This window comes from Impatiens glandulifera, chromosome 3, assembly GCF_907164915.1.
Source record: "Impatiens glandulifera chromosome 3, dImpGla2.1, whole genome shotgun sequence".
NCBI classification, from domain to species: Eukaryota; Viridiplantae; Streptophyta; class Magnoliopsida; order Ericales; family Balsaminaceae; genus Impatiens; species Impatiens glandulifera.
Genome location: NC_061864.1, coordinates 47059826 through 47085814, shown reverse-complemented (window position 1 = coordinate 47085814; position 25989 = coordinate 47059826). Strand labels below are relative to the sequence as shown.

The 25989-nt window shown below is 32.4% G+C and overlaps 3 protein-coding genes across 3 annotated transcripts; 1 reads left to right on the top strand and 2 right to left on the bottom strand.

Annotated features, from left to right (window-relative positions):
• Positions 1–7509: 7509 nt before the first annotated feature.
• Positions 7510–10147, bottom strand: LOC124931148. The gene is made up of 3 exons (XM_047471544.1): positions 9742–10147; positions 9050–9192; positions 7510–8541 (listed from the first exon to the last, which is right to left on the bottom strand). The coding sequence occupies exons 1-3, from the start codon at positions 9977–9979 to the stop codon at positions 7864–7866; spliced, it is 1059 nt and encodes a 352-aa protein (XP_047327500.1). The 5' UTR covers positions 9980–10147; the 3' UTR covers positions 7510–7863.
• A 3148-nt stretch (positions 10148–13295) lies between these two features.
• On the top strand, positions 13296–16678 carry LOC124933087 (probable apyrase 7). The gene is made up of 3 exons (XM_047473815.1): positions 13296–13719; positions 13963–16096; positions 16181–16678. Exons 2-3 carry the CDS (start codon positions 14110–14112, stop codon positions 16492–16494), a joined length of 2301 nt encoding a protein of 766 aa, XP_047329771.1. The 5' UTR covers positions 13296–13719; positions 13963–14109; the 3' UTR covers positions 16495–16678.
• A 95-nt stretch (positions 16679–16773) lies between these two features.
• LOC124933088 (queuine tRNA-ribosyltransferase accessory subunit 2-like) lies at positions 16774–20534 on the bottom strand. Its single transcript, XM_047473816.1, has 10 exons — positions 20223–20534; positions 19903–20077; positions 19658–19816; positions 18953–19046; positions 18695–18765; positions 17783–17834; positions 17605–17653; positions 17395–17520; positions 17151–17270; positions 16774–17076 (listed from the first exon to the last, which is right to left on the bottom strand). Exons 1-10 carry the CDS (start codon positions 20414–20416, stop codon positions 16938–16940), a joined length of 1179 nt encoding a protein of 392 aa, XP_047329772.1. The 5' UTR covers positions 20417–20534; the 3' UTR covers positions 16774–16937.
• Between the last annotated feature and the right edge of the window lie 5455 nt (positions 20535–25989).

The window sequence follows — 25989 nt, the reverse complement described above, 5'->3', positions numbered from 1 at the left end:
TTCCTTTTACTCTAACTTAAATTTCGAAACCCAACACTTTAGAAACTGAGGAATGAGATTGTCTCATCCGCAAAAAAACAATCGAAATCAATTTAAACACGGTCAACGATCCTCATATCGTACTGATTGACCAAAGTTTAAACTCCAAGAACGTCTAGAAATTGTTGAGCTACTAAAGACATCTTTGCCTAGTAATACAATAACATACCAACCATTTATCTAAAGATCATACGACATCATATTTCTCTATATCATGACTCTAAGACAGTTAAGTAAAAGCTCAGACGAATGAAAGAAGAAGTTGTGAACAAAATCCAGGAAGAAGTCTGAAAGCAACTCGAAGTTGGATTTCTTGAGATAATAGAATATCCTACCTGGATTGCTAATGTGGTCCCTGTCCCGAAGAAAGACGGAAATATACGCTTGTGTGTAGATGATCGGGATTTGAATAAGGCCATCCCTAAAGATCACTTCCCACTACCCTACATTGACATACTAGTCGATCATGCTGCCGGTCATTAACTGATATCATTCATGGATGAATTTTAAGGATACAACTAAATCCTGATGGCCCCGCAAAACAAGGAAAAGACCACATTTATAACATAAGTAGGTAACTTCTGTTATAGGGTCATGCCTTTTAGTCTTAAGAACGCAGGAGCCACCTATCAAAGGCACTCACCATGATACTTTATGACATGATTCACAAAGAAGTATACGTATATGTTGACGACATGATTGTCAAATCGAAGGATCGAGAAGGACATGTCCTAAACCTAAAAAATTCCTATAACGAATTAGGAAATATCAGCTATGACTCAACCTGAAGAAATGTACATTTGGAGTCACAGTTGGTAAAATGCCAGGCTTCTTAATCACTCAGAGGGGCATCAAAGAAAATCCCTTTAAGATTGAAGGAATCATGACTATGACGGTCTCTCAAACAAAAGAGAGGTCCGATGATTTTTGGGTAAAATCCAATATATTTACCGATTCATCAATAAGCTTACTATGACATGCAACTCGCTGTTTAGGCTACTAAAGAAAGATCAAAAGTTCGTATGGGATGAAGAATGTCAATAAACGTTTGAAAGAACCAAGGATTATTTAAATTCCCTCCCATACTCATGCCGCCCAAAGCCAGCGTTCCTCTCATCCTATATCTTACTAAAACAGACACATCCATGTGAAGCCTGTTGGCTCAAGAAAACAAGGACAAACTCGAAATGGATGTGTACTACATCAGTAAAAGGGTGACTGGGTGTGAAATTAATTACACTCCAGCTGAAAAAAAAAGGACTTTAGAATGGGTCACCAAAAGGTTAAAACACTACATGCAAGCCTATCCTATCAAGATTGGACCCGATCCACTTTTTGTTCCAATGAACCCTTCTGTCACCAAGGAAAGATATATGGATTATTATGTTATTCGAATACGACATATCCTATATGGTACAAAAGTTTGTCATATGAAGTTTTCTTGCGGACTTCCTTGTTGAACAACTTATCATTGTTGAGACATAAAACAAACTCGAACTCCTGGACGAGGAAATTATAAGCATAACATAAGACACATGTAAACTGATGTATGACATAGCTTCCAAAAAATAGGGTTACGAAATTAGAATTTTATTAGTCGACCCGAAAGGGAGACACAACCCAATATCCAAAAAACTCAAATACCCTATCACCAATAACGAGGCCAAATACGAGGTATGCCTCTCAAGTCTCAAGTTGTCATATGAAAACTGGGCAACTAAGTTAGAAGTCGTTGACGACTCTAACTTGATTATATCTCAAGTCAATGATACTTGAAACCCTAACTAAGTGAAAGAGAAAACTTGAAACCCTACCACGCCCACTTAACCAAGCTCATAAACCAATTCGATCAAGTATCATTTGTTCACGCTCCAAGAAGCCAAAACCGCTTCACGGATACCTTGTCTACTTTGACAGCCATGACTCAAATTCCTGATGGAATCTTTGTCAAACCTCTAAACATCCGTAAAAAACAACGACCTGCTTTTAAATCAGGAGCAGTTAGTTCATGTGAGAATGTTGTTAAATCCTGATACAATACTCTCCAAAAGTACATTGAGTAAGGAGAATATCATTCCCACTTCTGAGCTAAGGAACGGCGGGCTTTACGCCAATATTCCACCAACTATATTTGAATTTCCAATAGACTTTACCGTCGATCTTTTGATGGTCAAAAGATGCTTTGCATAGACAATCCTGAATTCAAGAGGATCATGGAAGAGGTACATGATGGGACATGTGACCCACACATGAATGGAATGGCTTTAGCCAAGAAAATACTTTGCTTGAGATATTATTGACGAAACCTTGAGTAAGAATGTGAGAGCTAAGTAAGGAGCTATTATCAGTGCCAAATCTATGATAACCTGAAGCATACACTGGCCTTGCTCCTCTACAACATGACATCTCCTTCTCCCTTTTCTATACAGGGCATCGATGTTATCGGAAAAATCTATCCCCACACATCAAATGGACATGAGTTTATATTTGTCACCATAGACTACTTCACCAAATGGGTTAAAGCAACCTCCTATAAAGTCTTAAAATCATCTCAAGTGGTAAAGTTGATCCGAACTAGCATCATCGCTGGATATGGCGTTCCTCACGCCCTGATTTTTAATAATGATCAACACTTCCAAGGAAAAATGTTGCAACGGCTCGACGAGTTCAAGATCGAGCATCACAAATCATCTCCCTATATACCCTAAACCAATGGTGTGGTCGAAGCGACAAATAAAAATGTGATTTGGATCATCAAGAAGATGACCAACACATGTAAGGACTAGCACAAGAAGCCGCCATACGTCTTATGGGGATATCGTACAACCGTTCGAACCTCGAAGGAAAAAACTCTATACTCTCTAGTTTACAACATGGACGTTGTACAACCATAGAAATCGAGATTCAAACTCTAAGAATACTCTTAGAGAGCCATGTCATAGAAGAAGACTAGCACATATCTCGATATGACCAACTAACGTTAATGGAGTATAGGAGGTTAAATATTTTGTGTAAAACTCAAGCCTACCAAAAACGCATGTTAGACACCTTCAATAGGAAGGTAAAACTTAGAAACCTCAAAGAAGGTGATTTAGTTCTCAAACGAACTTGGGAACTCCTAGACTCTAGAAGCAAGTTTCGACCCCAATGGGAATGACCTTTCCTACTTAAGAAAATCCTCTCTAGAGAAGTTGTCTGCCTATCTAACATAAAAGGCAAAGAGTTTATTGCGCCAAGAAATCTTGATGCGCTTAGAAGAATTTTGTATAATATCAAGCATGCGTAGAACGATTTAAAGTCCGACCTTGAAAGAAGCTTGTTTCAACATAATCAAATCCCAAGTTTTTTATAACTTGCAACATGGATAGAGGACTCATGTCCGAACTATGGAGACCTGATTCTTCTCATGCAGAAAAATTGAACCGAGAAGATACGTAGGAAACTTGCATGTTTGCGGGCCCGATCTCAAATAAATAAAACCCCCAATTCCTTCCTCAAGAGAAAGAAAATCTTTTGAGAAAGGAAGAAAACATTGGTCTCATCCTAGAGTTGATGTGTCGGATTTTAGGAAACAAGTAGGGGAAAATCTAAGAACATAGCTTCTATCTAAGTGATATTCTCAAATATAAAATGAGGATTTTATAATAATCCTGATTCAAGAGATATCAGTAATAAGCTCTTTTCATTTGTAGAAGATTATCCTAATAGTAACCCTCCCTCGAAGGTTTTTTGAATAAAAAAAGAACCTGAATAAACCCAATAAAAGAGAGGCCTAGAGCCCTAAATTGAGAAAGGACATATCATCGTTACTTTTGTTAAATAAGGAGAGGTTTAAGACTCATGCTTTGGGAAAAAACAAAAAAATGAAAATGCCAAAAGAGAATCGGAATAAACCCCCAAAATCTCTAAAACAATTGAAAAATGTTCATGTGTTTGTTGAGGTATTGAAATCACCATTCGTGCTCACTCAGACTCTAGTCATGATTGTTATGGCAAGAGCAGAATGTATCGATTCTACCAGATATACCCCATGAATGAAAAAAATTACTCAAGTGATTGAGGTATTGAAATCATCATTCGTTGCTCACTTAGACTTTAGTCTTGATTGCTACGGAAATAGTAAGGATGTACCAATTCTATCAGATATACCCGTAAATCAACAAAAGAAAAAAAATGGAAAATAAAAAACTAAAGCAGAAAGTCAAGAAACCTCTCTCAAATGCTTTTACGATGAGTTGAATTTTCAGGAAATGTGGTTCAGGGACGAACAACCAAAAATAAATTGTACCCTTTTATCAAAATTGCACTCTTCCTCGAGGGTTATGATTATGGATATCCGTTTGTATACGAGATTGAATTTGTAGCTGATATTTCGAATGTTGGGGAAAATAAATCATTTTCCTTGATGAAAAAAAATCATCACAAAGGACGAAAAAGATGTTCAAAGCCTAGCCCTGAATACGTTTCGAATCCGAAAACGGCATGATTCTTCCCAAGGGATCAAGGCTCATTCCAATCTCGAAAAAAAGATATAAACAATGATAGGATCTGAGGGAACACAAAAATGTTTATTTATCTAAAAACATGTGTTATTTGTCCATAAATAAAGTTTGAAATCACCGACTGACGGATTTCAACTAGTTGCGAATGACACTTTGAAAAATAAAGGGAAACAAGGATTCTATTGAAATATTCCCTTAAAAGGCATAGAGCCGCGACGGATACTACAAAAGAAAAAAAATCGAGTCTCCAAACCCTATTTGTTGAAAGGTATGTGAGATCGTTCGTACACAATCTCATTTAAAACCCTAATTGTTGTTAGGTATCCCAACTCTATTTGTTGATAGGTGTGATAAATCGTTTTTATACAATTCCGCTAAAAAACCCTAGTTGTTATTATGTATCTAAACCCTATCTATAGGTACGAGAAATCGTTCATACATGATTCCGTTCTAAGCTGGGTTTGTTAACAAGCATATTGATCATTTGTAAGATGATACGTTAACAATCTTGTTTATCGACAAAGACCTAATATTATTTGTACAAAATCCAGTTCAAACCATATATGTTGATAGGTACGTGAGATCGTTTGTACACGATCCCGTTTTAAAATCCTATTTGTGAATAGATATCCTAAACGAGAACTCGTTCGTACATGATTATGTTCTAATCCTTGTTTGTTAACAAGCATATATATCATTTGTAAGATGACCCGTTAACAATATTATCTATCGACAAGGACCTGAGATTATTTGTACATAATCTAATTTAAACCCTATCTATTGATAGGTACGTGAGATTGTTCGTACAAGATCCCGTTTTAGAATCCTATTTGTAAATTGGTATCCCAAGCCCTATCTATTGATAAGTGCGATATATCATTTTTATACCATTCCGCTAAAACCCTAGTATCAATATTTATCGATGATAATATATATATATATATATATATATATATATATATATATATATATATTAACTTTAGATTTGTTTGTCTCACCACTATTATACATTTTCATTATAAATATATTTTTAAAAAATATGATTAGTAAGAATAAAACAATTAGATTTTTATATATTCAAAGTAAATGTTGAAATATGGAACCAAATAGACCCTCTTGACATTTTATTATGTTATTATAGAATAGAGCCTATTCGGTCAAAGTCACCCAATAAAATCAAATTGAACAAATAAAATCTAGTAGTTTCCTTTTACCTAAACACTATAATTAAATTATACTAAATTTAAAATTGTAACAGTTAGTTTCCTTTTACCTAAACACTATAATTAAATTATACTAAATTTAAAATTGTAACAGTTATAATTGAACACAAAAGATTTAATTAATAATTTATTTACAGTTTAAATAGGATATTTTATATTATTTAGTTATTATTGTTATTAATATTTTTTTTGGATCAACTAAAGCTTTGAAATTATTAAAGAAATACATAGATGATTATAACATTGTGATTACTCAAACCAAACTTCTAGATCAATGTGTTTGAGCTCTAGAAGATCATAATTCATGAAATTGACATCCCGATCATAAGTGCGTCACTAAATTTTCTTTGTTGTTTTCTTTAAATATGGAAGATTAGGTCAAAATTGGCTTGTTATTTGTAAGCGACAAACCAAAAATGGTGATGAAAAGTATTAGAAATTGAGCACGAGAAATCTTGTGAGTCTATTGGCTTAGAAACATTTGGCAACATGTTCTAAGGAAGAAATATTTTGATTCTCCAAGATCGTCTATATCCATTAAAAGGGAAAGAAAAAATAATCTGGAGACCTGTGATTTGTTCGGTTAACAAATATTATTTTAATCATTTCCTATCACTTAATTTATTAATCAATATATTAAAATAAATTTTATTTTAAATTATTACTTTGTTATTATATTTTGTTTTATTTTTTTGAAAACAATACTTTATCATTATATATATATTATACACTAACTATTTTATCAAAAAATATTCATCTCTTCAAAGTTATCACAATTACTACTTATTTAAGAGATTGAAAGTCATACAAGGTACATTGAAGAAGAGATTGAAAAAAACATAGATGATAACTACAATAATACTTCTTTTGATCTCGACCTTATTAATTACTTTCCTCATGAAAGTGGTAAGTAATCATTTTTCATTTTATACCATAAAAATGATTTAGATTGAAAATTATATAAAGTTGTGAATTTTATGTTTATTTTCAATTAAACGAAATTGACTATCTGCATTTATGAAGAAAAAGATGTGATGTCATTGCTCTTGATCTTGTATTGTTAATTATCCAGCTTAGAGAATGAGGAAAGATAACATTTTTTTTTATCTTTTAAGTCTAGAAGAATCATTTTGATGGTTATAAATAAGTTGTGTTCATTGAGTTTAATGAGTTGAGAATAACTTATTCTATAGCATTTTGAATCTTCTTTTTCAAGATAATCACAGATTTTCTTTTTAAATTGATTAGAGAAGAAATGTAGCCAAAGTTTGAAAATAAGTATAATTATATTTATAATAATTCATTCAAATGTACAACCAATGTTCGCAAATAATACTTAGAATTGTATTGCTACACGGGACAACATTGTGTGTGTTCGACTACGTTGTAAATAATAGGAACCTTAATTGGCTCTCTTCCAGAATGACTAGTTGTAAATAACCAAGGACCAAAGGAGAAAATAGTGCCACCATCATCAGCACCTTGGACAACATTCTCTTTTGTGTGTGTGTGTAAGCCCACCACAAATGAAGCTTGAAAAGATAGAACTTAGTTTCAAATAATTTGTTTGATTTGCATAGATGAGGGGATAATCATTTATCAAGATAGAATGATCGAAAGATTCGAAGATCGAACATCGCATGGATTGAAGTGCCCACGGTCTGTTTGATGATAGAGTTATGTCGAGGGCATCCGAGTTTTGAGGTAGAAAGATTTGGAGAAGTAGGAGAAGGGCCTTTAATAAATGGCTTAAAAATATGACTAGAATATATTTTACATAAAAGAACAAATCAAACTAAAACATGAGCATAATAAGTTGTAACTTGCAATGTGATCAAACCAGCTCCCAAGATCTCCTTATTTGGATCTGATCTGTGCTTACTTGGGATATAATTACAAAAGAGGCTTAGCTATTGACCTATATCTGAAAAAGGAAAAGAAAGAAGAAGAAGAAGAAGAAGAGGAGGATGAAAGACTAACTGATCAAGAAAAGGATCCCCACCATCAATTTTCTATACAGTTAGAGAGCAACAAATACTTTTTGGTTCTTCTTCTTTGTAGAGAAGCTCCTCTAGTTTTATCAACACAAAAGTGACTTGTTACATATCCTGCTTAGGTTTCCTGCTCAGTTCCGAATAATGACCACCCATTAGCTGCAAGATTTCTTCCCACAAAGTCTCCTGGGACGAATTCTGCACTGCTCCAAATATCATATCCGCACTGCAAGCGGCTACGTACCAATAATCTGATTCAATCTCCTCCCTTAACTGATCTAACTGCCATCCTGCGTAACCAACAAAGAATTTGAAGTCTTGAGGCTTAAGCACCCCTTTCTTCACTAATCCAGCAGCTTCATCCAAGCTATTTCTAGCTCCAAAACACAGACCTGGAATCACCTCTTCAAACCCAGCAAGTTTTGTTTTCTCCCCAGTTTTTGATAGGAACATGCTCGCTTCCAACGGCCCACCAAAATTCAAGCAGCAATCAGCAAAGGTTGTGGCGAGATCAAGGTTACTTGGTTTCATGTGTCTAATCTTTTTGTGTAGAGGCCGGTTTATGATCACTCCGAATGGTCCCTCTTGGGCATGTCTCGTCCCCGACCTCAGTAGGAGAACCACAGTTCTTTCGAACGTGCGAACCCCATCGAGCTTTTCAGTGGCTACAAGAACGCACCCACTTTCAGGAGATGAAATTGGATGAGCCCATTTGAGGCCTAGAGGTTTTGACTGCTGATGGTTCCCATCTTGCTCAGGGGACCCTAACCTTATTGCTTCTACCTGAAATTAAGAGCTTCTTTTGATGTAGGGTGTTTTTCAAAGTAATTTTTTTCTTTTTGTTTGATGAAAAAGTGGATTAATTTGAGTTAAATAACTAAAATATCTTTTATATTTAATATTTAAAATGATATTAGAGAATAAAGTAAATGTAATTTGGTAATTTAGACTATGATTTGATCAATTAAATGAATGATAATGGAATTAGGGGTCATTTGGATTTGCAGATTGGCAGAAGAATTCCCACCTCTTTCGCCAATTGATGTTTTATAACTATGCCAGGGTGCCAATGTAGATCAAGTATATGCTAATAACTTTACATAGCAAAGCCAGAACAGAATATGCAGTTTTACTTAAATAATGATTTTCTCCCTAATGGACTATCATCAAGCACAAGACTAAATTTCATGCACCTGCGGGTATCTAATGAATTGATGAGACTGAAACATCATATATTTAAGCATGTTCGATGGATCTAGAAACAAAGCACGTGAACAAAAGCATGTAATACCTGCTCTCGAGAAAAAAGAGAAGCCCTGAATTCTCTCCAGTCTAATGTTTTACTGTTTGGCGTTTCCTCTTTAGATTTCTTGTCTTCTACAGAAGCATCTTCCTGTTTCATGTCATCTTCTGCATTTGAATTATCATTGTTCCCTGCAAATCAAACATTGTACATAATATCTTCTCTGCCCCCACAAAAATACTAAATAGTAGACATTAATGATAAGCAGACAATGACAAGAGGCTCAACCAAAACTATGATGATAACTTTTTGCATATCAATATCTGTATTTCTCTCTATCGCACACAAATTGCATTTTTCAAGCCTTTTCTGATCAATCAATATATAATCCTCGAATTTCAGAACCATTCTTAGAATCTCATTCACAGTCCTTTATAAATTTGTCTATCCATATCAAAATTCTACTCTCAATCATGAAAAGCTTGACAAGAACAGATTCAGATAATAGTAGTAAACTTACAGTAAGAAAGAAAAACTAAATTGCTTAGATCTCTTCGTATCATCAAATGTCAAATTCAAAAGGTCAACAAATTTGTATCATAGTAAATTTCATATCTTCATCTTACCCTTTCAACACTCAACTATCAAGAGAATCCTACGAGAAACATCCTTCCAATTTCAAAGAGGAAATTCAAATTCAGCCTGAAAATAACTGCAACATAAGAAAGATAAAAAGATACCTGATGAGGATGAACTGGAGTCATCATGATTCTTCTTTCCAATAGCTCTGAGAGCAATTGACCGATGCTTACAAACATTGTTTCGTTTGGAATCTCTGATCCCGAAGATGCGGGCAGTGTCGAGTCGATAAGATAGCGTCTTTCGGAAATTGTAGGTGATGGGTATCTCAGGAGCCGTGTTTCTCAGCAGAAGTGGAGTTGGGTTGGCATTGTTAAGGTAAATAGACCATAGATCCATGCGGAAAACCCTGACCGGAAAACGAATCTAGCAACAATATCGGGAAAAAGAGGAGCGTTGGTTTATGTTCTGTAATCGTTACGAATGATGGTGACAATTGGAAAGGAGGAGGAGGAGGTCTTAGAGAGAAAATCTGCAAGTAAAACGGATGAGAACAAAAGAGATGAAATGAAAATAAGCAAGAAAGAGAGAGAGAAAGAAAGAAAGAGATAGATATACAAGAGAATATGCTTATATTATTATTATTATTGTATCTAATTAATTTTAGAAAAATAAATCAAATACTATTTGTACCCTTCAACTTTGCATATATATTTGTTTGTTACTTTATATTTTGAATTCTATCGAGGGGGGTTTTGAGTAGGGATGACAACGTGAGATTGGGGCAGAAAATGGCTTTATCATTTCCGTCTCATTCACAATCGAGATTTTATTTTACTAACATCCCTGTTATATTTGATTTCAAAGAATTCTCACAAGTTATCGTTTTATCCTATTCTTAAATAGTGTTTAATATGAAATAATAATCCGTATAACTTCGTTCCTATAATATAAACTATATGAATAATGTTTTAATATGATATTGGTTATATTTTTATTAAAAAAATAAATTTATAAACTTATATAATTTATACCTTCATATTTATTATAAAATAGTAATTAGTTCATATATACAATATTATTTTTATATTACTTAATTTTTAATTTTTTATTATATTCTTTATTAATATTATATATAATTTATTATTATATAATATATTAAATATATTTTATTTAGTTTTAATATTATTATTATATATAATCATTTTTAATATAATTTTTTAAAATAATTCAATATTTTAATTAAAAAATATATATTTATAACAATAATTTTATTAATTATTATTTTCTATATTTACTTATATTATAAATAATTTTGTTTATATTATATATTATTTTTATTTTAAGTTTATTTTATTATAATTATTAATAATATTTGAATTAAATAAATATAATTTATCGTTAATATTATAATTATTATTTTATATTTTAATTAAAATTATATTATTATAAAAAAAACAGTATAATAATTTATAATAATAAATAATATTATTTATAATATAAATAAATACATAAAATAATAATAATAATAATAATTTTAAATTCATATTTGCACAATTTATACTACATTCTTATACTATATATCAAACACAAAATTATAAACTATATACAATTTATACCATTTCTTATTATTCATGCCAAATATCAATATCCTATACAAGTAATATTATCAATTTATATTTCTATACAACTTATACCCAATATAATTTGTATCACTTAAAACGCTACCTATAAAAAATTTTAAAAATTAATAAAATTATATTAACTTGTAATATATGAAAATTTATATTATTATAAAAAATAAACTTATAATTTTTATAAAATATAAAAATAAATATATTGTGTTTATTAGTATTCAGGAAAAAATTGGGGTAAGATCGGGACGGAGAACTCAAATATCATCCTCACTCCATTCTCGGTCAACTATTGGTCAAATCGAGAAAAATCGTTTACATGACAATTCAGATCAAAAATCGCATAATGAATTATAAATGTTAATTTAGTTGCATGAAAATTCACGTTATCTCTCTTCTTCTAATTTAGAGATTTTTTATTTTATTTTATTTAACTTTAAAAATCTCCTTGAAGCAACATTTCTACTATTTAAAAAAAAAAGTAACATTTTTAAAGAAAATAAATAGTTTAAGATATAAAATTTATATTATTATTAAGATAAAAATAAAATAAATTAATTTTTTTATATAAAATATAAAAGAAATTATTTTATTTATATGTATATATATTGAGATTTTATTAGGGTTCAAAGTGGAGAAAAAGGGCAACATAATTAATGTATAGTTGATGTTTCTATCTCTAATCAAATCAGAAAAGGTCTTATACGAGACCATTCAAATTGGGCAATGCATAATGAGTTATAACTGTCATATTTATTCTCTATATAATAAACATCTATTTTATCTTTGTGGATGCTAGAAAAGTAAAAAAGATCATGTGTTTTGGCTAATGTTTTAAAAGGACTTTAGGAGTTATTGCCTGTTAAATTTAGGTGGAGAAAAATGAAAAAATGTTTACAAGAGCAAGATGACAATTGAATAAGTTTGGCGAAACATTCATTAAATGACGATATTACTTATATATGGATAAGAGTCTCGATCTCGGAAACTCAACCAAATAAGGAAACGTGCCAATGTTTTAAGCATTGATTTTCGTATAGCATGATGACTATCCGATACAAGACGTGTTAGTTAAATTCATTTCAATCTTGTTTGTGTTAATTAGAAAAAGATGACATAAGAAAATAAAAAAAATATAAAAAAATAATATAAACACATTTTTCAATCGATTATCGAGCTTGAAAATATTCGAAAAAAATTAATTCTACCGACTCCACCGATTTTTGAAACAAATCTCTAAAATCGTTATAATAATAGTATTACGAGTGATATGCATTAAACGACTACAATCATTAAAGGTTTGACGGTTTCTCTCAAACTAGATAGTCTCTCCAAAATAATCTGATTAATTACCACACAAATATAATAAGGAAATTATCTACTCCATCCGACTAGTTTCGGGTTCAAATCCCGAGCAACCCACTCTCTTCTCATATAAAAATCTTATGTTTAGGCCTAAATAAAAAATTTCCACAACTATCCAAAATTTCGGACATCACCTAGTAATTCTCGTCGTACTCTAAAAAAAATCTATATATAATTTTGATTAATAAATTTATTTAATTGGATTATGTTATTTTATATTTGTTGAGACAAAAGTTTGTTTTGCCCAAAATAATAAAAAAAATTATAATGATTCCTTTTAAGATTATTTTTAATGAAACAACTATAAATTATTTATAAAAAAATCAATTTTAAAAATAAAATAATATATAATTAATTAAAGTGTAGTTTAGTCTTATGAACAAGAAATTAAAAGTTATATTTAAACAATAATATAATAAAAAGAAGGAAAGTTAGTTAAAAAAATATTTATTTAGATAAAAAAAGAAAAAAAAGTCAATTTATTAAAAAAAAGTTTAGGACATATATTATATTTTGTTTTAAAAGTTTTACATTCATCCTAGGGAAATGAACAAACATTTTCATAGTTTCAAGGTTGTTTGTTTGACAAAAATAATATGCCTTCGGCAAATAATAGTAAACAACGAAACACAAAAGATTGTAATTTACAAATTTGAGGTCTATCAAACTAGCCCTTGAATCAGTTGGGTTCCTAAACCCAGACCCGGTCCGAGTACTACGAGTCCAGAGACAAGAGACAGACAGAGTGGGTGAAAAAAAACCCAACTTTACGCTCGCCACCATTACCACCTCTCCCCATTAGTGTCACTCCCCGCCCGCCTTCAGATCTGTTCATCAACTACGACGATCAGTCAGCCGGAGTTTCCATCACTTGAACCAATCTCATCTATGATAACTAATCTTCATTTGGCAACGTAATCTTTAGATCTACAGCTCTGACTGCAGTCTGCAGAGGAGGAGAAGGAGAAAGAGGTTGTTTTTATTACTCTTGGGTACAATTAGAAACCCAATCATCTCAAGCTGTCTTTTTCCTCCCTTCAAATACCCACGTCGAGATTGCAACTCGTCGGTGGATACCGATCTATTACAAATCACAAATGTCACGACCCATTCTCTGTACATTTCATTTTCAATAGCAGGGTAAGTCATATTTCGATTAATTACCTAATGGGTGTGATTTGGATAAGATTGAGAAATTTTAAGATTCAAACTTTATCAGTTTGTTATCATCTGCTTAATTACGACCAGGGCTAATAGTTGGAATGAATAATTTCTGTTCCGGCATTATAGGTTCCAAAATAGAAATTAAAGTTTACACTTTACATTGTCTTACCTAGCTCTATATAGTATTGATTCAAGTTTTTTTCATTTTCATTTATGCAGTGTTATAGATGAGGTGTAACAAAGTTAATTACATTTGAGGTTGTATCAAGTTATGAAAGGTGTAGGAAGTGTTTCATGAATGTATATGAATACGAATTCTGGGGAATGAACTATCATTTGAGAGGATAGTAGAAGCTTTTTGCAGATATGGTGTTAAATAGGATATCGGAACTTTTTTCGGCTGCAAAAAGTCATTTATCAAGCACCAAGCCGTCCAATCGTCCATCCATATCTCCTGAAATAAGTTCTGCCCACTCGTATTCGTTTACTGGCTATGAGCCCAAGACTTACATGCGTATATCATCGTCACTCCAAGATTTCTCCACATATAACCGACTTGATCCAGAAGAAGCTAATCATGTATTGGATGTGAGCTTGAACCATGCAAAACAATCACATCCTCCTTTACCAAGAGGAAATCTTGGTTCGAGTTTCTCCAAGCACAAGTCATTGCAAACCACACCTTTAGCACGGAGAAAATGGGTGAGAGTGATTACAGTTGCACTCTGCTTGTTGTTAGCTGCTTTGTTTGTATTTGGCTTCAAGCTTTACTACACTAATTGGTCTCAAGCAACGTCGAAATTTTTTGTTGTCCTCGATTGTGGGAGCACTGGGACACGAGTTTATGTATATCAGGCTTCCATGAACCAAAAGAGTGAAGGGGAACTCCCTATCACATTGACTTCACTGCCAAAAGCTCTTCGGAGAAAGCCTAATTCGCAGAGTGGCCGTGCTTACAACAGAATGGAGACTGAACCAGGTTTTGACAGATTGGTGCATAATGTATCTGGCTTGACTGGTGCAATAAAACCACTGATTAAGTGGGCTGAAAAACAAATTCCAAAGAATGCACACAAGACCACTTCCCTTTTCCTTTATGCTACAGCTGGTGTTCGCCGCCTCTCAAGTCCTGATTCAGAATGGCTTCTAAATACCGCATGGACCATTCTAAAAGGTTCATCCTTCATGTGCCAGAGAGAATGGATTAAGACCATTAGTGGCATGGAAGAAGCATATTTTGGATGGATAGCTTTAAATTATCATACAGAAAATTTGGGGGCTGTCCCCAGAAAAGCAACTTTTGGGGCTCTTGACTTGGGTGGCTCATCGTTGCAGGTCACTTTTGAGAGTAAAGATTATGTGAATAACGAGACTAGTTTAAGGCTGAGTATAGGTCCTGTTAGTCACCACCTGAGTGCATATTCTCTCTCGGGCTATGGTCTCAACGATGCTTTTGACAAATCTGTGGCGCATCTTCTCAAGAAACAAACTGAAATCCATAAAGTTGATCCTTTGAAAGGAAATATTAAAATTGAGCATCCGTGTTTGCTATCCGGTTATCAAGAGAAATATTTATGTTCACTGTGTGCTTCAATTTATCATGAAGGTGGTAGTCCCATGAATGGTGGAAAATATATGGTTCAAGCCCGGAAGCAGAGGATTCCTATCCAGCTTATTGGTGCTCCCAAATGGGGTGAGTGTAAGGCACTTGCGAAAATTGCCGTCAACTTATCGGAATGGTCAGATCTTAACCCGGGTATTGACTGTGAACAACAGCCATGTGCTCTCGTCAATAATCTGCCACGTCCACATGGCCAATTTCATGGGATGTCTGGTTTCTTTGTCGTATATCGGTTTTTTAATCTGAGTTTGGAAGCTACCCTTGATGATGTCTTGGAGAAGGGCCAGGAGTTTTGTGAGAAAACTTGGAGCATTGCAAAGAAAAGTGTTGCACCTCAGCCCTTCATAGAACAGTATTGTTTCAGATCGCCATACATCGTTTCATTATTAAGAGACGGTTTGCACATTAGCGACACCCAAGTATCCATTGGCTCAGGGAGCACTACATGGACTCTTGGGGTTGCCCTTTTGGAAGCTGGGAAGGTCTTCTCAACAAGAATGGATTTTCGTGGCTACAAGATACTAGATATGAAAATAAATCCTGTCATTCTCTTTGCATTGATGTTTATTTCAATGATTTTCTTGCTTTGTGCATTATCTTGCGTTGGAAATTGGACTCCAAGATTTGTACAGAGACCTTATATCCCCCTTTTCAGGCAGAGTAGTGCACCTTCTACATCTCTTCTCCATATGCCATCTCCGTCATGGTTGCAGCGATGGTCTGCAAACTCAGGTACTAAAGCACCCAAATTTCTTACATTCTTGGCATTACAGTTTAAGCGTGTTGCTGAATACTGAATTTTAAGTGTTGTTGCAGGCGGGGATGGAAAGGTAAAGACGCCACTTAGTCCAACAACTGGCGGTTCAAATCCGAAACCATTTGGTGCAGCTCATGGATTTGGGGGAAGTGCAATCGAGCTTGCAGAATCATCATCGTTACACCCATCCTCAACAAGTGGTGTTTCGCATAGTTATTCTTCGGGTAGCCTCGGGCAGATGCAATTTAACAATACTGGAATGGGCTCTCCTTGGACGTCTCACAGAAACATAATGAATCTGCAAAGCCGGAGATCACAATCGCGAGAAGACCTTAATTCTTCTCTAGCTGAGTTACACCTAGCTAAGGTTTAGGGCTGCTACCTAGTTCAAACACACAAAATTAAGTCCTGCTATTATTAATCTTACTATGTTCCTACAATATAGAAGAAATCAACATCCTTCTTTGTAATAAAAACCAAACCATTCTTTTTCTATTATCTTCTTTTTCATTTTCCTTTTGTGCATGGTTCAATATCTATTACAAAAATTTATGTCATTTCATTTGTTCTACTTGAAATCTCTTACTATGGTTAAACAGATTAAAGAAAATCTTGATTAAGTTGAAATATTGAATTTAAAAGTCAATTGATCTCACTTCTCAACAACCAGTTCAAAATACTAATCTGAAATAACCTAATATAGGTTCTCATTTGGTACATCACCCAAGAATAAAGCTATATATAATCAGCTGCAAGATGATGAAAAATGTACATTCTATATATTAGATGATAAGAGAAGAAAATCCCGTGGGAATGTTAGCCATTTGCTGGGGCTGCTGCTATAAGATGATTCCGTCTTTGTTGAATGAACTTCTGTCGGAACTGTTCAAATTTCCCTTCCTTTATTGCCTCTCGGATTCTACGGAAGAACCCAAGATAATGATGGGTATTATGTCTGAAAGAAAATTGCCAAGTTAATCATGACTGGCTATATTTACTGAGTTGAATAAACAAGTTTCCAATCCTTACATTTCAAGAAGCGTTTGAACCAGCATTTCATGAACATTAAGCAGGTGATTCAGATAAGCTTTTGTGTGATTCTGGCATGTGTAACAGCTACATCCATCGACAATTGGAGAAGTATCTTTCCTAAAAAATAAATATCAATCAACAATTAATTGATTTTTTAGATGTAATTCTACACTTTAGTTAAAGGAGGCTGTGTTTGCATTAACCATGGTGAAACATAAATAAGAAAAAAATAGTTAAGTACCTGTATATAGTTGCTTTAAGGTTAATCTTGATTTGGTTACTCCCACTATCATCATCCATGATCATTTTAGTTCCATCTAATGGAAAGGTAAGGGCAAATCCTCCCTGGATAAGATGATATATATACCTAAAAGAGAGAAAAAAAACCTTTTCACCTTAAATTACGAAACACTACAAGAATTGTACAAAATCGGTTAAGTAAGCCACATACGAAGAGTCAAATAGATCAACACCGGCAGCAATACCCTGCAAGACCTCCTCTACACGATTGAAAAAGAATCAGTTATGAAAAAGGTGCAGAAAAACTATAACCCTTTATTCTGAACTTATTCAATCAAGAAAATGAAAAAGGAAGTTGCTGAATGACAGCAAAAGAACTAAGACAATACCTGGGAGTTCAAGCCCACTGATCTGCCGTGGCTTCTCATCGGGTAAATTGTCCTGAAATAAGATCACCATTTGGTTGTTAGAAAATGCATAAAGTTTAATAACATCATCTGAAGCATTAGAACAAATATTAAAGTGCAGGTATAGAATAAAAAGGGGAAATATTTCTTCTATGAGATTTATCTTATCTTTCTCTCAAGGGAGGGGCATTTAGGTTTTGTTATCACATTGTTCTAGTTCCCATTGTGATTCGAACCCTAAATTGGTTTTGTAGATGTTGAGAGGAAGGGGAGGAGATTTAGAGATGTCATTAAAGAAATACTTATTGCTACAAACTTATTATCATAAAAAAGCGTTGTTTAAGCAACAGGACAAAGCCAAAAGTCATGACAAGCACAGGAAAAATAGCAGAAAAGGGGAAAACATTCAAATTATTATACTGAAAATGAAATTAAAGAGACCCGGGATCCTCGAGAACATCCACTATATCTCTCGCCAAATGATATGGAGACACCCGGTCCTAACCTCAGCCAGGGGTCATGAAAATGGAGCTTAAAATCATGCAATCCGTCTGGGCATTGCTCTCAAAAGTTCTTCTATTCCTTTCAATCCATATTAGTCACCAACTATGACCCAATTTATTTAATTAAACCCTAGTCATAATAGGAATCAAATACTAACAAAGAAGATAACCTGAAAGACTAATCTCTAATTCAAATCTTTTCAGCATGTTCTCTTGATCAGTCAAAGTATGTAACACGTTATATTACCCGAACTTTAAGAAAGTAGATAATTTGACTGAATTAACATGAGACACCACATATCATAATGCAAAAACTTTTGCAGAATAATATAGGAAATTGGTATCACTGTAGAAAATCATGAAGGTAATGAATAAATTGACAATCACACACCATAATCGCATTTAGAAGAGTACTCCGATCATCCATGCTCTCTCCAAGCCCAAACCCCCCGATCCAGTATCCTGAACAAAACACAAAGCATGTATATTCAGACTTTAATTAATATGCATATACTTTATCCATGACATCATTGTATGACACAAGACAAATCCTTTCAATAGAGCCCATCTCAATTGAATGAACTTAAACTGTAAAAATAGACTTGTCACAAGTGGAATTTTAAAAAATAAATAATTTAGATAGCCTTACCTGATACATTTCTCATTGCTACTTCCTCTGCACAACGTTGACGCTCTTTCACACTACAACCACCAACAATTGTTCCAAAAACAGCTCCACCGGTCTGCACTTTTTAGTTATTCAAACAGACAATATTCAGTTTGAAAGACAAATAAATTTGATGTTCGAACATAAAAATGAGAAAATATTGAATAGAGAGGCATGGATTATCTACATAAAACGATACACAAGGGTTATAAGATAGCATACTGTTTCACCAAGGTCAGCGACCTTTACCTTATTGTGGACTAATAAAAATGTTTTATCCTTTAATAAAAAGGGTTATAACATAAGTATATGGAAAAAGGTAAAGAATCATTGCTTAATATCATATATTCCAAGTTTGCCCCAAACATAGTCAATTGTCTTGTTTCTGCTTTTTCCCTTTGCGGAATGGTCTCTTTTTTTCAAAACGAAGGACCTCTATAGCTAGCATATGTTCACTTAAATACTTTATCAGATGTGAGACTTTTAGAAATAACATTCTTGATATATAGCTAAACTGTATCATTATTCTTGATTTTGATAATGAATGAAATAATGTCAAAATGGATACTTTTTAATATGAAGACAGTCAAACAAGCATATGATATGAGTAGCATGTTCTAGTGTTTAATTTAATTAACAAGTAAATATTGTCAAGGAATATCATCATGCTTTGATATGAGTACTCACGGAGCTTATTTTGAGGCAACTGTCAAGCCATCTCAGAGTTCGATCCACTGAGGTTCTGTTTCTCTTTTCCGAAACCCAAGCTGGTACTTCATCAGCTAAACTGGCCCATAAACTAGGCTTCATACACGAAATCATCTCCATGTACTCTAAAGGTGTTATCTAAAAATTTACCACAATAAGAAATCAACAAACAAATAGAATTTAGAATTAAAGAGAGACAGTTCTTAGCAAGGCCAAGGGAATACCAAGCGCCGGCCACTAGGAGTTTCAAAAGATGCTCCAGCCTTGTTAGTGCTTTTATGTTCAGGAATACAAGCAATCGAATCTCGCACAACAGCTGAAAACCCATATTCATGTAAACCAAGCATCTGATGTAACCCACCAATACTGGATATTGTTTTTGGAGAAATACCCTCAATGCTGTAAAACAGAAAGAAGCTAACTTGATAAGGGTTCAAGTGTTCAAAGTTACAAACCAAAATATTAACCCTGCATTTGGCTTATAAACAGGGATATGCAGACAGATAACAACAATAAAGATATGAGCTTTTATTAAAGTACTCACAAATGAAGAGGGCTAAACTGGAGGAGATGGGCATCTGGGGAAGGAAGAGTGGGGAGGAGGTCGGGGGAGATGAAATGGGGTAAACCTTTACGAGTAGAAATAAGAAGAGCAGGGGTATCTATTACTACATTACCCAATTGCAAGACGCCTGTCCTAGCTCTTCCATTGCCGCAGGATTTCACTGCGAAATTCATATTCTATATCTCTCCCCTTTGCAAAGCCTCCTCGATATGCTAACTCAGAAGCGCCGTTCGTTGGAGGACCGCCGTTTTCTTTACAAAAGCTTGGTAAGATTGTGTCGATTTAAGCTTGAATGGAAAAGAAAACAAAAATTGGCCGGCAACCCCATTTGAAAACGGCTGGGCCAAAAACTGGTTTACTAATTCAAACTTCTTTAAGGAATATTTTGTAATATATATTCTATTTATAATTATACTAACTAATGATAATTTTAAATCAAATATTTTATATAAAATTTTATTTATAATATATTTTATTTTAAATAACTACTTAAAATATTTAGTAAATAATTGTAATTTAGAATAATATTTTAAGACAATAATTTTATTTTGATGGTTATAATATATATATATATATATATATATATATAATACTGTTTATAATATATTAGTAAAATAAATAAATATTTTTTTAAAATATTATAAACTTATTTAATAAATTTAAAAACTATTAATATTCATAATATTAAAAATCATCAATAATTTTAATAATATATTATAAATAAAATTATACATAAAATTTTAAATGAAACTTTAAATAAGATTAATTATTTTAATATATATATATAATTATATTTTTATTTAAAATATATAATTTTTTATGTATTAAAATAAGTTTATAATATAAAAAATCATTATATATTTTAATAATGTATTATAAATATATATATATATATATATATAATATATTTTAGAATTGTTAATGTTATTAAAAGATTTTAAAGTTTATTAAAATAAAAATAAATTATTGTGTTACAATATTTAATTTTAAATTATTATTATTTATTTATTTGGATATTTATATAGTAAATATTTTAATAATCTTATAAATAAAATTTTATATAAATTAAAATTTTTACTTGTATTTAAATAATTTAAAATAAAATTATTATTTAAAAATTATTATTAGTTTTAACAATAATAAATAACATATATTAAAATTATTAATTTTATTAATTTTATTAAAAAAATTGAAATATATATAATTAAAATATATTATATTATTTTTATTTTAAGAGGGTTGTAGCTTAGAGGTTCTTTATAATTTTTTTAAAGATGTTTTTAACGAATTTGTAATTTATTTTCATTTTTGTTTTGTATTAATATTATTTTAATTAGAAATTAAGAGATATTAAATTTATTACATCGAAGGTTAAATTTGAGTTGAGTCAGATCAATCGAATCGGGTTCAGGTCAATTACAAATAAAGATTATAGATTCATGATAATTGTTAAAGATTATTACCCGAATAACTAATCAAATTATTTTCAGGATAACATGTCCACCGAACCTGTCAACTTAGCCAACTAGACTTGTCCCTTAATTTATTTTGTCCAAGTTAAATGTATTAAAAAAATATAATTAATTAAAATAGCATTCTACTTTTAAAGTAAATGTGCCTTTTATTTTTGTTAACTAATAATTTTGATACATTTAATCATGTTTGTAGACCTAAATAAAAACCACCTTAATTTTCGGTAAAGGGACCACATGTTAATACTCATTATTGGTTAATAAGGGCTTTATGGATTAGGGTACGGAGATTCCCTACCTATGGCATAATTTTAGAGTTGGTTTTTGTTGAGAAATCTATACAAATTTTTATTTTTTTATTTTTCTAATATTTATAAAAATATATATATATATATATTATTTTAAGATTAAAATAAAAAAAACTAAATTAGCCAAAAATAAATAAATAATAATAATCTTGGCTCCCAACAACTAATTATTTTATTTTCTACAAATTATCTATTGTTTGGGAGCTTATGGCTTATGTATGAAACAAAGTGATTTGTGAGCTGGACTTGTTGGTACACTTCTTTCCCTTTTCTATTAGTACGAAACATGTGATGAAATTTTATTCATGTTGAATTCAATTTTGTTTTGTTCTTTTTTTTTTTTTTTTCTTTCTTTGAAGATATGACTATTTTTTTTTTTGATTTAGTGCACACATGATTCAAATTAGTCCTAACTTATTAAAACTAATAAGAGTTTACATTTTTTTTCTTGGGACATTTTCCCTTTGTAATAAAATGTGTGTTCCACCCATAAAAAGGTCAATTGAGAAATTAAGACTTATGACAATTGTGTGCAAATGTACCTAGTCAGTTAGTTATGTTTGATAGATCTTACTCTTAATTACTTTCTTTTTACAATTTATTTTCATTTGGGCATATTGGATAGATAGACCTTGGAGGTAGAAAACGGGTACTTTGATAGTATTACCCATTAGTATTTACTATAGTTGGGTTCATCTTAAGCATATTTATAAGAATCTCGTTACAAACAGAGATAATGTTTTTGTTAGTAAAAGAATGTTTCGTGTTAAGAATGATGTGTGAACTTTGAAAGTCTTGACAATTTTGAGCCACATAAATTGTTTTTATTGTAATTAACTCGGGTGGTAGAGATGTTACTTCGTGTTGTTAGATTTAAAAAGGATTTATGGCAAGTTCTTGAACTCAATCACATCCTATACTCAAAATCACTAGAGACAATTTCTTCTCCTTTGAGAAAATAGGTGGGGGAAGGATTAAATTATATAGTTTTAAGTTTTAGGGAAAATGTGTTGTGTACTCATCTGGTTCGTCAACCTAAGAAGATTGTTGCTGAGATGACAAATGATTGATCATTACACCTTTGTTGGTGTTGTACCCGAACCTTTGTTGCATCAACTCATGTTATGGACTGTATTGAAAATTCTATCGAAAATATGATAGATGACATGCAGTCGATGAGGATGTCAAAATGGGATTGCATGCAGAAACGGTTGAGGATCATACCGGCCCCAAGATTTAATTCAATGATAGAAGTTATAAGAGAGGCCGAAGTAATCAATTGGGTTAAGGCTCCAAAAGTCTCATCCTTGAAAGTACCAATCCTTGAGCAAAAGAGAACGTGATGAAGGATGATGACATGAAAATAGATAATGATAATGGTCCTCCATGTATTTCTTTGAGCATGAAGAAGAAATGTGTAGATCGCATAATTAGGGATTGATTGTGTCTCCCAATGATGGATCAAATAATGTTTTTTTTGATAATTTCACATATGCCTACGAAGCATTGATTGTGAGAATTGACATAATTATTTAGATTTTTTTAAAGAAACCACGATAAGAAAAGGTGAATGACAAAAATTTAAACTTAAAAAGAGAAACACAAACTTTATTACGGTGTTAATTATAAATTTCATAAGAAATGAAAGTGACAGAGCACCAAGATGACTAATTAAGTCAACATTGGTTACACCTAGGACTTGCTAGCTCTGAATTATAATTATAAAGTATTTGTCTATTTTTAATCATTTTATTTTGTTAAACTTGTAATTCTGATCATAATATATTTGATTCGTAATGATTGACGATATTGGTTCACGGTTACCTGTTATCTTTATATATCCGGGGTTGAATGAAAAAAGTTTCATTTATTTAAAAATAAATTGAAAATATTTATGCAATAATATTATAAAATGGATAGTCGTTTAAGCACAATGAAAAAAACATTACATTTGTGGATAAAATCACACAAATACAAAATTAACGTGTGCGAAGATCTTCCAAAAGACAGTGAACTATCCGGCTGAATTTGTCGGTTTCCCACGTCGAACCTCATATAATGTTAATATTATAGCATTGTGAAGGATCCGCAACGGTCGTTTAAGATTGTTGAAGGTTCTACGATTTCTTTCCAACCAAATTATCCACCAAAAAATAATGGGGATATAACCTCATCGTTTCAGGTCCGCAAATCTAGTTGCCTCAATCCACGAATCCCACACGCACCAATGGTTCCTAGCATAACCTAATGAATACCAGTAATACTCTAAAGAAGACTTCAAATACCAACGACAACCTTACAATGTAAAATGATATGAGGGGTCGTCTCCACCTCCTTAAGACATAGACGACATCGACTAACTAAGATAAGAACCTTGCACATACATCTATTATCAGTTAGAGTATCATCGTAGATCGCACTGCACCCGAAAAAAGAGATCTTAGAGAGAATCCTAAACTCCCATAATTTCTCTCAGCACAACTCAGTTGGAACGACTCTATCAAAGAGATAATAACAATGTCCCACATCAAACTTATACAAACCTCTCCATCACACTGCACCCTAGTTCAACGGAGACACCCATTTTTTGGCCACTAATGATAACAATTTATTATGAGAAGAATTTTCCTCAAATAATAACCTCCTTCTATATCTGATACGATGCACAAAACATTGAGAGCAATGATCGTACATATCATTGACTGTGACATCTATATAAATAGAAATAATGGCCATCACAGGGAATAGAACAACCAAACTCTTACCCCACACCATGCATTCTCTCAAAAATAGATTGTTGAACAGTCGCCCATAGTAAACAAAGAATGTTCGGGATAACTTTTCCATATTATTAATATGACACTCCATATGCTACAAACCAACTAGATCAATCCAACCCACATATGCTTTTAATCATATTAACCTAGAGACTTATCTATTCCGAACCAAAACGAGCACACCACTTTGACAGTAAGGCCTTATTAATATCATATATGTCACGAAACCCAAACCTCCTTCATCTTTATGTATTTTTACTTTGTCCTAACTAAGATATGAAAACAAAGACTCAGGAGACCCCATAAAAATTTACACATCAATCTTTCCATTTTAACAGTCACACTTTTAGAAATAACAAATAATGACGTCATGTAAATATGCATAAATTCCAACGCGATTTTGATGAGAACCATACGACCTCCCTTAGTGATCAACTTGCTTTTCCAGATAGGAGTTTTTTCAATCTTAGAGATAATCGAATCTCAAGAAGATTTAGAGCGAGTCTTTGCTTCAAATGAAACAAAGATACGTGGTCGAAAAACATCTAATGCCAAATATCAAAATACCCGCCAAACGAGATCTTCTCCTAGCCGACACATAATTAAAAAAGAATATTTCAAACTTGCCAAGATTAACACGAAGTCTCGAGAAAACGCCACATAACCACAAAATATCACAAAAATGATTGAAATTTCTACGGAAAGCCTGAATCATACCGAGTGTATCATCATCAAAAAGCAAGTGAGAAATAGATAACGAATCCCTCCTCAATGCACAATCAACCCCATGGATAAGTCTAATATTTTTCGTGAAGATCATCATTTTAGAAAGAGCTTCCATAACAATGAAAAACAAAAAGGGGGACAATGGGTCTCTCTGCATAATCCCCCTCGAATTCTCGAAAAACTTTTAAACTATCATTCACGATAACAGAAAATTTAGCCGTGGAAATGCAAAATTTTATCCATCGGATCCACTTTTCGCCCATTCTCATCCTAGCCATGACATCGAAGAGAGATTCCAAGTTAACATGATCATAATCATTTTTAATATCAAGATTTATGAAGGCGCATTGAGCACCATTAGAGTTAGTTGAATCAACTCATTGACAATCAACGCCGCATCAAAGATTTGACGCCCTTTAATAAACGTCATTTGATTAACATATATAATTGATTATAACATCAC

What these genes read in the sequence shown, in the direction of transcription:
- LOC124933088 (XM_047473816.1), bottom strand. Translation starts at nt 20,416, where the DNA reads ATGAATTTCGCAGTGAAATCCTGCGGCAATGGAAGAGCTAGGACAGGC. An exon ending in GTTGCCTCAAAATAAGCTCC is followed by an intron (nt 19,047 to 19,657) that starts GTGAGTACTCAT and finishes TAAAAAGTGCAG; the next exon opens with ACCGGTGGAGCTGTTTTTGG. An exon ending in CTCTTCTAAATGCGATTATG is followed by an intron (nt 17,835 to 18,694) that starts GTGTGTGATTGT and finishes ATCTTATTTCAG; the next exon opens with GACAATTTACCCGATGAGAA.
- LOC124931148 (XM_047471544.1), bottom strand. Translation starts at nt 9,979, where the DNA reads ATGGATCTATGGTCTATTTACCTTAACAATGCCAACCCAACTCCACTT. An exon ending in CTCCAGTTCATCCTCATCAG is followed by an intron (nt 9,193 to 9,741) that starts GTATCTTTTTAT and finishes TTTGATTTGCAG; the next exon opens with GGAACAATGATAATTCAAAT. An exon ending in CTCTTTTTTCTCGAGAGCAG is followed by an intron (nt 8,542 to 9,049) that starts GTATTACATGCT and finishes TCTTAATTTCAG; the next exon opens with GTAGAAGCAATAAGGTTAGG.
- LOC124933087 (XM_047473815.1), top strand. Translation starts at nt 14,110, where the DNA reads ATGGTGTTAAATAGGATATCGGAACTTTTTTCGGCTGCAAAAAGTCAT. An exon ending in GCGATGGTCTGCAAACTCAG is followed by an intron (nt 16,097 to 16,180) that starts GTACTAAAGCAC and finishes GTGTTGTTGCAG; the next exon opens with GCGGGGATGGAAAGGTAAAG.